Source organism: Protopterus annectens, chromosome 7.part0, assembly GCF_019279795.1.
Source record: "Protopterus annectens isolate FY-2018-M chromosome 7.part0, PAN1.0, whole genome shotgun sequence".
Taxonomy (NCBI): Eukaryota; Metazoa; Chordata; order Ceratodontiformes; family Protopteridae; genus Protopterus; species Protopterus annectens.
Window position 1 is genome coordinate 12,021,385 of NC_056739.1, and position 16,832 is coordinate 12,038,216.

General features: G+C 44.4%; 1 protein-coding gene across 1 annotated transcript in view; it reads right to left on the minus strand.

Annotated features, from left to right (window-relative positions):
• Nucleotides 1-16,832, minus strand: part of LOC122805771 (synaptonemal complex protein 1-like) — a 5,909,626-nt gene that overhangs the window by 463,235 nt on the left and 5,429,559 nt on the right. Inside the window, exon 24 of the mRNA XM_044076039.1 lies at nt 306-374. Within this exon, the coding sequence (XP_043931974.1) occupies nt 306-374 (69 nt within the window). The remainder of the gene's footprint in view (nt 1-305; nt 375-16,832) is intronic.

Genomic DNA, 16,832 nt, shown 5'->3' on the forward strand with positions numbered 1-16,832 from the left:
ATCTACCATGTCAGACTACCTCAAAGGCAAGCAGATGAGAAATACTACCCATAAATGAATTCATGAGGTAAAGTACAGAAACAAACTCAATACATTTTTCCTGAATGGCAAGGACAGGAATAAAAGTCACCACCGTTATACATTTTCAATAGCCACCAGCTTTCTCAGATTTATTCTGATTACTGTCATTGCATCTATTAGATATAATCTATTTCTAGGAGAGCTGGGCTGCTTTGTACTGGTATATTAGTGAAGCATACTGTCTGATTCCATTAGTAACTGCTTTTATTGATGCTTGAACTTACCCTCCTGTTTTCCTCTTTTAATTTCTCTATAGTCTCTTTCATTCTGTCAGCATCCCTTGTAAGCCTTTCCTAAAACCAGCAACATAATCCAGGAAGAAAATTAAGTACTTGAAGGGCAAAAGTGGAAGTACTTTATTATAAAATAAATCCATTTAACTCTAAATACAACTTTTGACTGTGATGTAATGCCATTTCTAATTTACTGTTACATAGTCACTGATTATGACACAAATTTGAACTCATTGTTATTACTATGCAGCAATTTACTCCTTGGTCATCCACTTAAAATAGTCCATGCCCAGCTGACCATAATGAATGACAAAAATAAATAGCTGAATTCCTCTGGATAGTCAACAGGATGAAATACATGCCAAGTTCCCACAGAATATTTTTAATTGAATAATGAAATAATGAAATGCTCTCTGACAAGACATTATCAGTTTAATGGAAAGAAGTCCAAACATCAGTCATTCACATATCAAGGAATTATAATAGAGTTATGTGACATAATCATCATAAATCTTACTTAAACAGCAGCTACCATAACACCAGGGATGCAAGGTAATCTCATTCAGTAGGGCATTCTTCAGTCAAAACATTTATTCTGCCAGCAGTGGCAGCCCTATGCCACACTTCTTCAGAGTCATCATTAGGGTCAACACTTTCTTCTGCAGAGTTCATGCCCTCATCACCAGTGTTTAAAGACCACCCTAAGCAGCCAGACAGGATACTCTCCATTCTTTTTTGGCAATGAGGAAAGAAGCGACATAGGAATGGAGAATCCTTCCCAGACGTTGCTCTATCAAGAGCTCTTGAAATGATAGATGAAAAATAAGAAGGCTCAAGTAGATCTTCTGGGGAATATAGGGCAATGTAAGTACCATGCAGACTGAAATGTTCTAGAATATAGTACCACTGTGTGTAAAGTACTTATCACAACAGCTGATTATCAAATTAATGTCTTCTCAATAAAATGGTAAATAATAACCTTTGCACCTCCATCTTATGTGATTATTTTCCCCACACTGAGTTGCCATAAGGATGCTCATATTTATGTGAAGATCTGTGTTGGAAATAGTTCAGTGTTTCACTGATTCCCAGTTATTTAGTAAGCTATTCATATATAGCCAGCATTGCTAAGTCTTCTTCTCTTCTTCAAACCCCTTCTAGCCCTCAAAATGAACTGTGAATGTAGTAAATAATAGCTTAGTACAATATATTACTATTATTATTATGTAGTAAAGCATTTAACTGTGTAGCAAATAACAAAATAGATATAATGAAGATAAATTCAGCTTTGCTGGTGGGAAAATGGAGGTATGGTGACTTTGCTGGTACATTGACCTTTCCTTGAAAATCTATTGTTATATTCAAACCTAATGCACAACCATACTCTCTTCATTGGGGAAGGTTAGGGTTAACTCTAAATCATAACCCTTGTGTATATTCCTAAGTAGAGTTAGTATATCCATAAGAGGTGATCAGTTACAGGATCTCCTGTAGAAAAGCCACGCAAAGATCTGTCCTAAACCCTGACTTGGCTTATGGCTTGTACCATTTTCTGAAAGTTTGTACAGTAGGACATGTGGAAGCTTCATAATGTCTTGTATTGAAACATTCCTTAAAAAGTTGCAAATGTAGCATGTGGAGTAGGGAAGCATGCTATAATTATGTTTTGTAGAGGTTTATCATACTTGTCATAATAAAAAACAATGCGGTGGGCCAAAAATTTAGATAATATGACTTGCTAACTAGTAGGACTTATTTCTCTTTCTCGAGTGAAACAAGAAATCAATGATTCCCTTGAATTTGGTGGTTCTGTTAGTGTAATATCGGAGTTCTATGTGCATATTCAGCAAATGCATGGGACATTTTCCAACATTCTGCTGGTTTGGATAAAAGACTGGTAGCTAAACAAACTGACAAAGACACATTGCTGATGCAAGTTTTGCAAAGAAAGTTAAGTACTTAAGAGATAAATGAAAGTTATGTACATACCATTATGGCAGATCTTTTTTGTCTGATTTTCTTATGGTAAAACTATGGGTTGCCAGGTATGACCAGATCCAACCTCGACACTGATTCTGAAGCTCTCTGGTTCCAGTACTCTGACTCCTCCTCTACCCATAATGCACTGAACACCATCTCAGTACCTCAGATGGAGTTTGCCCCCCATAAAGATATCATAGCCATATCTAAACTAATACGTGTGCATTTATCATACAACCCCTGTTTAAGGCTGAATCCAAAGTTAGTAACAAGTGGCAAGGTTATGAACAAAGCAGTAAAGACTACTCACAGATAGGTTATGCCAGAGACAATTCAGTCATCAGAAGCCCACTGATGTCAATTTGTAATGGGGCAGATGGGAGGGAAGTTGAACTGGCAAAAACCACACAATATGGATCTATTGTTAACTTTCTTATTCAGTGTTGTCTATTTTCATCTAATTAAACTATGGGACAGATTCCCAATGTGAAAAGGCCTGGGTGGTATCAAGGAAAAACATTCCTGAGGATGGTGGAACCAAAGGAGGAATGTAACCTGGATTGCTCAACTATCTTATAATGAGATACAAAGATGTGAACTGTTGACCAAGTAGATGCTGCACAAATATTATCAATAGGCAATCTACTGGCAAAGACTGTTGAAATGGTCACTGCCCTTGTGGAATGTGCTTTAGGTTTAGATTGTAAAGACAAACCTTTTTTGTCACAAGTAAAGGAGATGTTTTCAGATAACCATCTAGACAGAGTAACCTTAGCCACTGCTTTCCCCAACTTAGGTTTTGAGAATGCCACAAACAACTGATATGACTTCCTGAATGGTCCTATGAAGGTAGAACCTAAGCTGCTGATGAATGTCCAGTATATGTAATGATGTATTCACCTTTGTTCAGGAACCTTGGAAAAAAGACTGGTAGGTTTACTGATTGATTTAAATTAGACTGGGATGCCACCTTGGGAAGAAAAGTCTATCTTTGTGAAATACCATATATGGTGGCTTGCAGGAAAGGGTTTGCATCTCCGAAATCTGCTTGGCTGAAGTGACTGCTAACAGAAAAAATGTTTTCTGATGTTGCCAGTTCAAAGAGTGGTTGAGACAATGCTTTTAACATAATTTTAATATCCCATGGAGTTACAAGATCTCTGATAAGCAGTACCTTCAAGAATGCCTTAGAGACTTGCAAAGAAACTACATAATTGTCATTATGTGAAAGTTTGAAATGGCTGACGTGCACTTTGATAGTAGAGTAAATGAACCTATCAACCTATTAGTAGAGTAAATTAACCTATCAAGCAGAGCGCCTCTTTGGCCCTCTTCAAAAGGAAACTTGATGATTGGATGGGAGAAAGGAAATTCACCCCAGGGATCACATCAGTCTTCATGCTAGACAGGGGTCCAGGGAAGTAAATAGTGTGGGAAGAAATAGCCAGGGAATTGTTATGGCTAGGCTTGTATAGGCCCTAGGGCCGATAGCCTAGTACCAACCTATGGGGTAGAAAAGTTCCAACAGGAATTCAAGAATGGAAGGAATAGGGGGAGAGAAGGGATTTAAATCCCTAGACATAGTCCAGATGGAAAACCTCATCCATATGCTACAGTTGATTCTCATAATGGACAGTTTCTGAGAGGCTGATATGATCTGAGCAACAGAAGTGTTGAGCCTGGCATCTCTGGCTAATGTTAGAACTGGAGGAACCAAGCAGTCAACTTCAGAGATTTTTGGTCTAGCGGAGGCAGTCCAGAAGGATTTGTTAGTAGGTCTGGATAATGGTCCAGCATCTGTGAAGGATATACTAGTAGAGGCTACAGGAAGGGAAACATGTATGTCGAGGTCAGAAAGGAGCAATGAGGATCACCTTGGCCTTGCACATTCTTGCTTTCTGTATGAACATGTTTATCATAGGCAATAGGGAAAGCCATAGAGAGGACATGGGGGCTAATTGTGGGCTAGAACATCCCTCAGTGACTGACTCTGCTGCAGAATCATGGCAAAGAGACTGCTGATCTTGTTGTTTAGGTAGGACGCAAACAGATCACAACAAGGTTGGCCCCAGTGACAGAAAATCTAAGTTGTCACTGTTGGATTGAGGGACCACTTGTGAGGCATAAGACAGTTCTGTTCCATTTGTCCACTAGTACATTCGATGATCCAGGGATATGCATTGCAATTAGAAAGTGGTTAAAACACATTGCCCATTGTCAGACTCCCTTGGCTTCTCAATATAGGGGGTAGGAGCATGTTCCTCCATATATTTATATAACAAAGCACCAGCATATTGTCTGTCTGTACAGATATCTCACCCCTGGAGATGACATCCTGAAAAGCCTGAAATGTTAGGAGGACTGTCCTTATCTCCAGGACATTGATGAGAAAGTTGACCTCTGCGTGTGACCAAGTATCTTGAACTACCTTCCCTTGGAAATGGCCCACCACCCTAGAAGGGATGTGTCCATGATTAGTACAGCCACAGGATTGGGTCCATAAGGAATTGACATCCTTCTGTTACTGAAAGAGACAATATTCATCTGGATATATGTTGCCTGCAAATATGAGTGATTCGAATTTTGGCATGAAGTGGATGATATACTTGGGACCATTGCACTGTTAGGGGCAACTGAAACATTCTCATGTAAAATCTAGCTAATGGAACCATGAGGATCATCAAAGCCATTAGCTAAATTTTAGTAGTCAAATAATTAGTCTTGAAAGACAGGAAGGGTGATGGAGAACCTGAGTGGCTGTGAGGTGCAAGGAGAGCACCCAGGAGTCAGGAATTATGATGATCTGCAAATTTGTATCCAGGTGGCATCCAATAAATTCTGTTTGTTGAGTAGGGTAAGATGACTTTTGGGTAAATTGACCATGATCGCTAGGTCCTGCATCAGATGGAGCAAATGGTCCCAATACTTCAATAACAGATCATTGGAGGTAGTGTTTAGGAGCCAGTCATTGAGGTATGAGAAATCATGGATCCCTAGGAGGTGAATATTCACTGCCACTACTGCTATCATCTTGGTGAACATACTGGGTGCAGTGGTGAGACCAAATTGATAATGACTGGCTCCCAGTCAGAAACACAGAAATCTCCTCAAATGCTTATCTATCTTCACATGATAGTAACCGTCCTTGAGATCTGTGTAGCACATCCAATCATCCTTCCTCAGCAGAGAAAAATGGACTGAAGTTTGACCATCTGCAACTTTGTCTGTTTGACACATTGATTTAAATGACTCAGATCCAACATGGGTTGGAGGATTCCTATTTCTTGGGCACTAAAATGAACCTCAAGGAAACTCTGGATTCCAAATGGTCTTCGGGGACTGGTTGGATGAGCCTTTTTTCAGCAGCTTGAAAATGTCTGTTGCTGCAAGTTTCCACTGACTGGGTAGAAAATCAGAAACTTTCTTCTTCTTGATAGGAGGAATTGAAAATGGTATGGAGTAACCTCTGGAGATTGTATTTAGCATCCATGCTCTGCCAGGCTTGTGAGTACAGAGGTAAGTAGAGCACAGCAGTCAGAGAACCCTTCAGGGGCATTGGAAGGGCTTGTCAGTAAAGGGACTACAAAAGCCATGGTTATGCAGTCCACCTCTGCCTCTAGTGTGTTAGTTATTATTGTTACCTTCTCCTCTGCCCTGAAAAGGTCTAGTGCCAGGAGGATCTTGATAAGAGCTCTGTGACTTTCAGACCCACATACTTTTTCCAGCCCGTAGATTCTGAGAATAGGTTCCCTGACAGGTGAAAATGTGGATTCCACTGCAGAGAAAGTTTTACCATCTTACTGACTTCAGGTCAGTGTGTCTTTTACTTTGGTCTAAATAAAGTGGACACAGCAAAAGAAGAATTAACAAAGGAAGTCCTAAAGCTTTCCACAAAATCACACAGAACCTCAGATGTCCCTGCACTGGCCAAGTAATCAAGGAGCCTCAATCCTCAACACTAACACCAGTAAGGGAAGTGCACATTGGGAGGATAACAACTGCACACACAGTAAAGTGCAATTTCCCCTAAGAACACACAGAGATCACAGTCAGTCTGGGGCTGCTTTCTCCCTCTCTCTCCAGTTCCCAAATAAGACTCCCCACTGGCACAGCTATAGGGTTAAGATCACAGCAGAGTGGTCAGTCCAAAACCTCCAGCATTCTCTCTGTCCAACCAGTGCTTTGTGTCCCTGCAAAAGTAGCTGTCGCAAACACACTTTGAGATTTGATTTATATGCAAACACACAAACACTCCAGGGGAAGGCTGGCACAGGTTTACTAGCTATGCCCCCTTCTGCCCAGACTATAAGACAGTAATCCCTGCCACCAACCAGCTCTTACTTACCAGCTATAAGATCCTGCCCAAAGGGTGACCAATTCTACTGTGTAATGTTACTATTATCCAAATGGTAAGTGTGACCAAACTTTTAAGGCTATTTCAAGAGTGGCCTGTACAGTATCACCAAATACATATACAAGTACTCTAAGAGCTTAAATATCTCTAAACAAACTAGCAATAATTAAAAGGTTTAAATATATTTAATAATAAATAATAAACCACAAGACAATACTCAATAACTCAACACAATGACAACAGAGTTCAGAATCACAGGGAATATTTTAAAATTAAATACAGAAAACATCTAGACTGGTCTTACTATATTCCTTTCCATCTCTAAGAGAAACTATATACTGAATAACCTACTTACAGAGCCAGACAAATGCAAGTGCCGAAATAGAAGTTATGTCCTTACCATAACGTTCCATGTGGAGTGTTCATCTCGCCTTTGTTCTTACACCTGGGTTCGGAGCCGATCCTCGGCTCCGTGTCGGCCGCTTGGCAAAGCTCTGCATCGAGAAGAAGATTGAGACCAACCTATCTCCCACAATTCCCCTCTGCCGTTACCTCAGATCTAGTTTGCAAACAAACCAGAACTCAATGGAAGTGAACATAACACATACATGCAAGCATAGCTGAAACACAGCCGCCATAACTGAACAAAGCAGAAGCGGGAGAACCAAACCAGACACCTAAACTGGACGTTCTTCCTGAGGGTGGGAGGGTGGTAATGTAAGAACAAAGGTGAGATGAACACTCCACATGGAACGTTATGGTAAGGACATAACTTCTATATGTGAGAGTGTTCAATCTCGCCGTTTGTTCTTACACCTGGGTAGCGTCCCTAGCTCCGTGTTCCTGAGGAACTCACGGGAGAACGTTCCTGAGCACAGTGGAACCAAAGGTTGCCCTGTCCCTGGAAACCATATCTACTTTGTAATGAGTAATGAAAGTATGTGGTTTAGACCAAGTGGCAGCCGCACAAATAGTGTCCAACGGTAGGCGGGCTGCATGAGCCAGGGATGTATATATTGATCTTGTAGAATGCCCTTTGGGCTTAACAGGTAAACTCTGCTCAGAGGCAGTATAAACAAAAATAATACAATCGGAAAGCCATTTGGAAAGGGTTCGTTTCGTAACTGCCATGCCCTTTCTGCTGTCTGCAAAGGCTATAAAGAGCTGATCTGTTTTTCTGTGATCCTTTGTCCTATCCAAGTAAAACCTGAGTTGTCTATGAACATCTAACTTGTGTAACATATATTCCAACTTACTGGAATGGTTCTTGAAAAATGTGGGGAGCTCAATGGACTGATTAATGTTATTGATGGAGCAAACTTTGGGAAGACAGGATGGATTAGTGCGAAGAGATACTCTATCAGGGTGAAAGATCAAATATGGGTGTTTAACGGAAAGAGCTTGAAGCTCTGATACCCTTCTGGCTGATGTGATAGCTACCAGAAAAAGGGTTTTCCATGACAAAAACTTCAAAGAACAGGAAGAGGCTGGTTCAAAAGGAGGTAGCATTAGCTGTGATAATAGAAGGTTCAAATTCCAAGGTGATGTAGGAATTCTAACTGGTGGCCTGATATGAAAAGATCCTTTTAGAAAGGCCTTACAAAGTCTATGAGCCATAATAGGCGCCCCATTTTCTCCCACATGAAAGTTTGAAATACCAGCCAATTGAACTCTCAAAGTGGCAGGAGAAGCTCCTTGGTGGAATAGTTCGGATAAAAACTCCAAGACTCTGTTTAGTGGGGCTATTACGGGATCCAATTGTTGTGTAGTTGCCCAATGTACAAAACGCTTCCATTTACTAGTGTAAATCTTTGTAGTGGAAGCCTTATGAGAAGCCACTAGAATATTTTGAACTGCAGGGGAAAGAAGATCAGACCTGGCTAAGAAGGGAAGCGGAGCAGCCAAGCTGCTAGTCTTAGGGAGAGAAGCGACGGGTGGGGAGCCCCTGACGAGTGGGTCAGTAGATCCGACTCTGGGTCCAGGATCCAGGGTTCCCGAATTTGGTGTGCTTGAAGAAAGGGAAACCAAATTTGACAAGGCCAGAATGGGGCAATGAGGATTATTGTCCTCTCCAGGTTGTTGGCTTTCTGTAGAAATTTTGCAATCAGAGGAATAGGAGGAAAGGCATACAGGAGGCCAGGGGGCCAATCGTGAACCAGAGCGTCCCTGGGGACTTCCCCTGGAGGGGGTAATAGGGCAAAATAGCTTCTGCATTTGGCGTTCATTGGAGACGCAAACAGATCGCAGCAAGGCTGGCCCCACTTGCGAAAAATTTTCTTCGCAATTGATAGTTTGAGGGACCACTCGTGAGGTAACAGGATGGCTCTGCTCAACCTGTCCGCTATGACGTTGGATAACCCCGGGATGTGCGTTGCTATCAGAAAGCGACCCGTGGACTCTGCCCATTGCCAGATTCTCATGGCCTCTCTGCATAGTTGATAAGACTTGGTTCCCCCTTGTTTGTTTATGTACCAGACTACGGACATGTTGTCTGACTGAACTGCAATGGTCCCTAGAGGAAGAAGGGGAGAAAAGTGTTGCAACGCTAGAAACACTGCCCTCATCTCTAGAACATTGAGGTGCAGATTGTACTCCAATTTGGTCCATTCGCCTTGGACTGTCTGTCCCTGAAAGATGTCCCCCCACCCTATCAGGGAAGCGTCCGTGGTCACCGTAGCTGTCGGCGTGGGTAGCACAAATGGCCATCCGCTGGAGAGATTGCAAGTCTGAAGCCACCAAGACAGGTGCGATTTGCAGATGTTTGTGATGTGAATTTCGTGTCAGGGGTAACTGTTGGAACGACCATTGTGCAAACAGTAGCCATTGAAGAACTCTCATGTGCAGTCTTCTCAAGGGTATCGCAATGAGAGAAGCTGCCATGAGACCCAAAACCTTCAGAACCAGTTTTGCTGGGGATTTTTTGGACAACAGGAGAAGAGATATATGGTTTTGTAGGGAGGCTATTCTTTCTGGAGGAAGCCTTAGGATTAAGCAACATGTATCCAATTCTGCTCCTATGAATGAGATATGCTGTGATGGCTGTAATACAGATTTTTCGAAATTTACGGAAATTCCGAGATGAACACAGAGTTGTAGTGTGTAATCCCTGGCCTGAATCAGTCGACGCTCGGTGGTGGCAGAAAGGAGCCAGTCGTACAGATACGGAAACACCTGGAATCCCAGGCGTCTCAAGTGAGACGCTACCACTGCCATACATTTGGTGAAAACCCTGGGGGCTGAGGTCAGACCAAAGGGCAGGGCTCGAAACTGAAAGTGACTGGCTCCCAGCCGGAAGCGCAAGTGATCCCTGGATGCCCTGGCCATTTTGATGTGGTAGTATGCGTCCTTTACATCTATTGAGCACATCCAGTCCTCCTTCTGTAAAAATGGAAGGATCGATTGAAGCGTGACCATCCGGAACTTTTCTTTCTTGATGAAGGTATTGAGTTTGCTTAGGTCCAGAATTGGCCTCCAGTCCCCTGTCTTTTTTGGAACTAAAAAGAACCTTGAGTAAGTTTCGAATCCTCTTTGGTCCGCAGGGACTGGTTGGATGACTCTTTTTTCTAGCAGCTTTGAAATTTCTATAGCTGCAGGGTCTCGCAGATGGGGCGGTACATCTGGGAGTCTTTTCTGCGGAATTGGGGGCAATAGGAAAGGAATTCTGTAACCTCTGGTAACAATGCTTTTTACCTAATTGTCTGATGTAAGACTTTGCCAGGCCTGAGGGTATAAAGCTAAGCGACCCCCGACTGCCTCCAGAGCAGGACAGTCGGGCCTCCTCTCAGGAGTGCTGGAAAGGTTTCCCGGGGAGTGTATCCCTGTCACCTTGGTTTTGCGGACCCCCTCTGCCACCAGGGCGATGTCTTCCACCTCTACCCCCTCCTCTGCCTCTAGAGGGGGCATCACCCTGTGTGCCTGGGAAAGAGCCTTGGGGTTTTCGAAACCACATTTTTCCACCACGTTGCCCTTTGGGTACGGTCTGGATGGGGTGGAAAAACGGACTCCGACAGCAGACAGAGTCTTTCCCTCTTGCTCACACCGGGTAAGGGTCTCCTTTACTTTTGGGCCAAAGAGAGTGGCACCATCAAATGGGGCGTTAGTAAAGGAAGACTTGAAGGCTTCCGCAAAGGAACATAAGCACATCCAGGATTGTCTACGAAGAGCAATCGCTGAAGCCGCAGCCCTACTCGATCCTTCGGCTGCATATGAAATCAGCCTCATGGACGAGTTCACAATAGATGTAAGGGTATTGAGTTGTGCTGTAACTTTCTCCGAGACAGCAGCATCTGTAGTATCCTGGAGGGTATCTCCCAACTCTTTGATTAGATCCCTCTGTAACCGTGTGAAACGGGTCAAATAGTTCAGGGATCGCATAGAAAAAGCCGCTGAACTAAAAATGTGCTTCCCATACCTGTCCATAGTCCTAGAATCTCTGTTAGGCGGATGGACAGATGAGGAAGATTCAGACATCTCCTTTTTAGTGGCCGCTGCCACCACCATAGCGTCCACTGGAACTCCCTTTGTGAGATAAGCCTTGTCTTGTGGGGCAGTAATATATTTATTAGGCTTTCTAGGGACTGGCTCCACTGTGTCAGGTGTCTCCCACGCCCTTCGAGCAATCAGTTCCATCAACTCATCAAAGGGTGGAGTGACCCAGGAGGAGGAAGGGCGAGCACCGAATGCCTTCAGCAAGACTGACTCATCCTCAGAAGGGGGTAGGGCTTGCCAATCACCTCTCTGTTTTAGGATCTCCAGGATGTCAGAAAAGGAGACATCCTCTGAGGGTGATTTAGGGGACCCTTCTGACTCATTTAAGTCAGTGTCCGATGTCAAGGATTCTTGTGGAGAATCCAAGTGTCTCCTCTTACACAATCTTTTCCTCGGAACTTCCTCGGGGGGGGGCATCCGATGAAGCCTCCGAGGAAGGGGGGGCACCCTCTGGGGGCGGCTGAGACACTGGTGCTCGATGCTTTGATGTAGCCGTGGGTGCAGAGGAGGATAACGGACCCTTATGGGAAGGAGAAGCTGTTTCTGCTGAAGTGGTTGTCTGAGTCGACAACACCTTCCTCATGAGGTCGAAGGCCCCTGGATCCCGAGCCGAAGAATCCCTCGGTTCCGAAGAAAGCGGAGGAATCCCCGAGATGGGAACCGAGGGCATCGACCCTGAGGACGGAGCCGAGTCGATCTGAGCCGAGGCTCCGAGAGGGAGAGTCAGAACCGAAACGTCGGTCCGACTCTCGGTCCCCGAACCAAGGATGGATCTTCGGCTCCGCGATTCCGGTAATGGGTCCGTCGGAGTCGAGGTGAACGATACCGACCGAGAGAAGGACGGTTCCGGCACCGAGGGCTCCACAATCATCAGATCAGCCTCTCCCGGCTCCGAAGACTGAATAGGCCTCGGAGGAGGAACAGATGGAGATAAGGGAAGGCCTTCGAGTCTCGACACCAACTGGGAGGAGACAGAGATGAGTTTGGACAAGGCCGTATTCTCCATTAATTTCTGCACCACGCGGTCTACATCAGTGTCGGAAAGGGGCCTGGAAGAACCCGTCGAAGGAATCGAAGACGGAGCCGACCTCAAGAGTACGGGAGGTGGAAGCTCCGTCACCGGTTCCAAGACTCGAGGCTCGGTAACTGACAAAAGTTCAACACTCGGCCCCGAGGTCTGTGGAACCGGTGAGCAAACTTTAAATGAAGAGCTCGGAGCCAATGGCATGGGCTCCGACGTCTTCGATTCCTTCGAGGATTTAGATGTCTGGTCCGATGCATCCAGAGCCTCTTGGAATGCAGGCTTCAAAAGGCCTCTATCCATAAGTTTCCTGCGCCTATCGGTCATGACCCTTCCACTGAAAGAATGACAGATGGAGCAGTCTTCTTGCAGATGGAGAGGGCCAAGACAGTAGACGCAGGAACTATGATTATCTGTGACAGACATCTTCTGTCCACATTGGCACCGTTTGAAGCCTGATTTAGCTTTTTCAGACATGGTAACACTAAAGTCAAAAAGTTAAACAGTTCACAGAGTTGAACAGTAATAGCCAGTAATAAAGTCAAATCCAGTAATATATGTCAAATCCGGTAGTTAAAGTCAAATCCAGAAGTTTGTAGGATATAAAGTTTAAAGGGTGGGGTAGGCCCCGAGGGAACTAACTTAATATAAGTATATAAAAATTATATACGTACTCGAGAAAGCCCTCGACTCGCTACACGCACACACACAACAACTTTAAGAAGTTAGAAGAAAAAAATTATTCAAAAATTATTAGATAAATATAATCTTAGCTTTCAGGTGGTCCGAGCTCATCAAAAATGATGCGAACGTTGCAGCGGCAAACTAGATCTGAGGTAAAGGCAGAGGGGAATTGTGGGAGATAGGTTGGTCTCGATCTTCTTCTCGATGCAGAGCTTTGCCAAGCGGCCGACACGGAGCCGAGGATCGGCTCCGAACCCAGGTGTAAGACCAAACGGCGAGATTGAACACTCTCACATTGGATGTTTACAGGTCCAAGAACAAAATACAAAATACACAGGTTTACTCTCTGAGATAGTTCTTAAATTACTATCAAACATTTCTGCTGGGTTATCTCAGATTACATAATTCTTGTCACCTCTGCCTTTAGTTCTCAGGCTATTAAGAACTTATATTCTAACATCTCTGTGTCAAAAATACTTCTGTCTCAGAAGTTTTAACTAGACCTGGAAGTCATAAAACTGTTAAGCACTTTTACGTTGGAAACCTGCAATTATTTCTGTTTCTTGACAATAGAAAGCATTTCTAGCTGCAGACATCCTGCCTCCTAGCTGAGATAACCACCATCATAAACAATTCAACTTATTTTCTTAAGAGTTTTGCTATTTTCCAGTAGGGTGCACTGTGCTTACATATTTGACGTTCAGCATGTAACATACAGTTTACTTACATTTGTAAGCCAAGCCTATGGATCATATTAATATTTACAAATAGCATAGGATTATTTACAAAATTCTAGCTAGCTGGGCTGGCAGCATCACAATTCTTCCCCCCATGAGAACTCAAGCTAGTTTTTCAAGTGACCCTTGAGAAACGTTGCTTGAGAGGGTTGACCCTATCTGGGAATACCTTACCCCATTCCCTGTCTTGAAAGCCCATCTCTGTTGGCATTGCTAACCCCACTCTGGTGCTGCACTGTCATATCATATGCTTGCTATCTTAGGCTCCACCTTAGTAACTTGGCATTTTTCTGGCTGCCTTGATGTAGCCATGTTAGGGGATTGTGGTCTGTAACTACAGTGAATGTTCTCCATACAGATAAGGCTGAAGTTTCTGCACTGCCCACACTCTGGCCAGACATTCCTTTTCTACTGCTGAATAGCATTCCTCCGCTGGGTTGGAACATATGACTGAGATAAACCACTGGGTGCTCTTCTCCCTCTGAAGGAATCTGGCTAAGTACAACCCCCACCCCATGGTTTGAAGTATCCACCTGCACAACAAATTATTTGCTGTAATCTGGACTGGCTAACACGGTGGGGGGGGGGGTCTTCTCAAAGCTTCTTTAAGCTTCTAGAATGCCTGCTCACATGCTGGGGTCCACATTACCTTATCTGGCCTGTTTTTCCTTATTAGGTCTGTGAAGGGAGCAGCTATGGTACTATAACTGAGGATGAACTTTCTGTAGTACCCTCTTGTCCCTATGAATGCCCTCATCTGCTTTTTGGTAACTGGTGCAGGCCATGCCTGAATAGCTTCCATTTTGGCAGGTTCTGGCCTGATCTTATCACTCCCCATTCTATGTCCCAGGTAGGAGACCTCTGCCATAGCCACCTAACATTTGCTTTAATGGTCAACCCTGCCCTCTATAGTCTTCCCAGGACCTCCCTGACATGCTGAAGATGTTCTTGCCAAGAATGGCTGTAGATGGCAATATCATCTAGGTAAGCAAGGGCAAAATCTCCTGCTCCTGCTACTATATGATCTACCAGCCTCTGGAAAGTCGTTGGGGTATTTTTCATCCCAAAGGACATTTTTGTGAACTCATACATGGCAAAAGGAGTCACATAGGCTATCCTCTCTCTAGCACTGGGAGTCAAGGTCACCTGCTACTAGCCTTGGTAAGATCAATGGTGGTAAGATACTTAGCCCCACCCAGCTGCTATAGGGCTTCATCTGTCCTAGGCATGGGGTAAGCATCTGACTCTGTGTGACTATTTAATTTCCTGTAGTCCACACATAACCTGGTGCTGCCATCCTTCTTTGGCAGCAGCACCACTGGGGTGGCCCAGGGACTCCTGAATTACCCTAGTTCCAACATTTCCTGTATTTCCTCCCTCAGAGTCTGTTTGACTCGCTCAGGCACCCTATAAAGGGTCCGCTTAATAGGCCTTTGGGTCCTGTATCCACATGGTGTTGCACCAGGTGGGTGCACACTGGTTTCCCAGTGAACATGTCCCCAAACTCCTGCAACACTGCTCGGATTTCTTGAACCTGGGTAGGGGATAACTGCTGGGAAATTGCTACCCCTTCCACTGAGGTGTCAGTCCGAGCCGCACTGAGAAGATCAGTCAACAATTCCCCTCAGACTCTTCCTGCAATCCACTGCAAATACTCAGCAAAAGGGCCTCCCTATGATGGTAAGCTTTCATCATGTTAACATGGTAGGATATGTGCACCTGTCACCTGCCTAGCAGTTCTGCCATGTAGTTAACATCACTGACCTTCCTTACCACCTTGTAGGTTCCCTCCCAAGCTGCCTGCAGCTTGTGTCTGACAGGAATGAGAACCAATACCAAGTGCCCTACAGCATACTCTCTAGCTCAAGCATTCCTGTCATACCAGACCTTTTTCTGCTGTTGGGCTTCTGCCAGGTTCTCCTTGGCCAAGCCCATGAGTTCCCTGAGCCTTGTCCAGAGGTTTAGGACATATGCCACAACACACACCTTGTGGGATTCACACTGACCCTCCCACTCATCTCGAATTAAATCTAGAAGTCCCCTCATGTTATGCCCATACAACTCAAAGGGTGAAAAACCTGTGGATTCCTGGGGCACCTCTCTATAAGCAAACAACAGATGGAGCAACTATTTCTCCCAATCCCTATTAAACTGGTCTGCAAATGCCCGTAGCATTGTCTTGAGTGTAGAGGTTAGTCTGGGGATGGTAGGGGGTTGTCTTCAGGTTCTTCACCCGATAGTACTTCCACAGACATGCCAACAGGTCTGACATGAAATTGGGACCTCTGTCAGTCAGTATTTCTTTTGGGAAACCTACCCTGCTGAAAATCTCTAACAAAGCATTTGCCACTTTTTATGCCTCACTGGAGAACAGAGCCACTGCCTCAGGGTATCTAATAACATAATCTACTAGCACTAGGAAATACTTTTTCCCTGTGGAACTTGGGATACTTAGAGGCCCCACAATATCCATAGCTACCCTTTGAAATGGTTTCTCAATCACAGGCAAAGGCATTAAAGGAGCTTTCACCTTGTCTCCCTGCCTTGCCTACCTTTTGGCACTGCTCACAGGTCCTCCAGTACCCTGTTACATCTCTGGAAATCCAAGACCAAAAAAAGTTCTGTATAATACATCTCTTTGTATGTCTTAATGACCTGCAAAGGGAATATCATGGGCTATGGCTAGAAGTGCCTGATAGTAAGCTATGGGCACTAACAACTGCTGTATTCTCTCACCCTCCAGCACTCCCTCAGGGATCCACTCTCTATACAGTAACCCTTTGTCCCAGTATACAGATTCCCATTTCCCTAGAGAATCAGGTACCTCACTAGCTACCTCACTCAGGCTTTGTAATGTAGGGTCTGAAAGGTGAGCCTGTCTCACTCCTCTCTTTGTAACCCTTCCCAGCTCTCCTTCCACAGGAAATCTGGTATCCTGCGACAGCGGTGCCTCACTGTCAGCCTGGGTACTACTACTCACCTCTGCCCTTGCAGTCAATCTGTCTAAGGGAACATCAGTACCCACAAGCAGCTATGGCTCACCTTCAGTCTCACTGCTACAGGGTAGCTCCCTCCCTGAAGTAAACTCCTCACCATTTCTGGCTGCAAGTATGCGGTCTGTCTGGGTCTGCCCCAGGCTACCAGATCCATATGTTTGTCTCCAAGCCTGACTGCATGTAACTGCATGAACACATGGTACTGCATTATCAAAATTATTCCCTGTCAGGACATCTACAGGGGTATCCTCAAACACA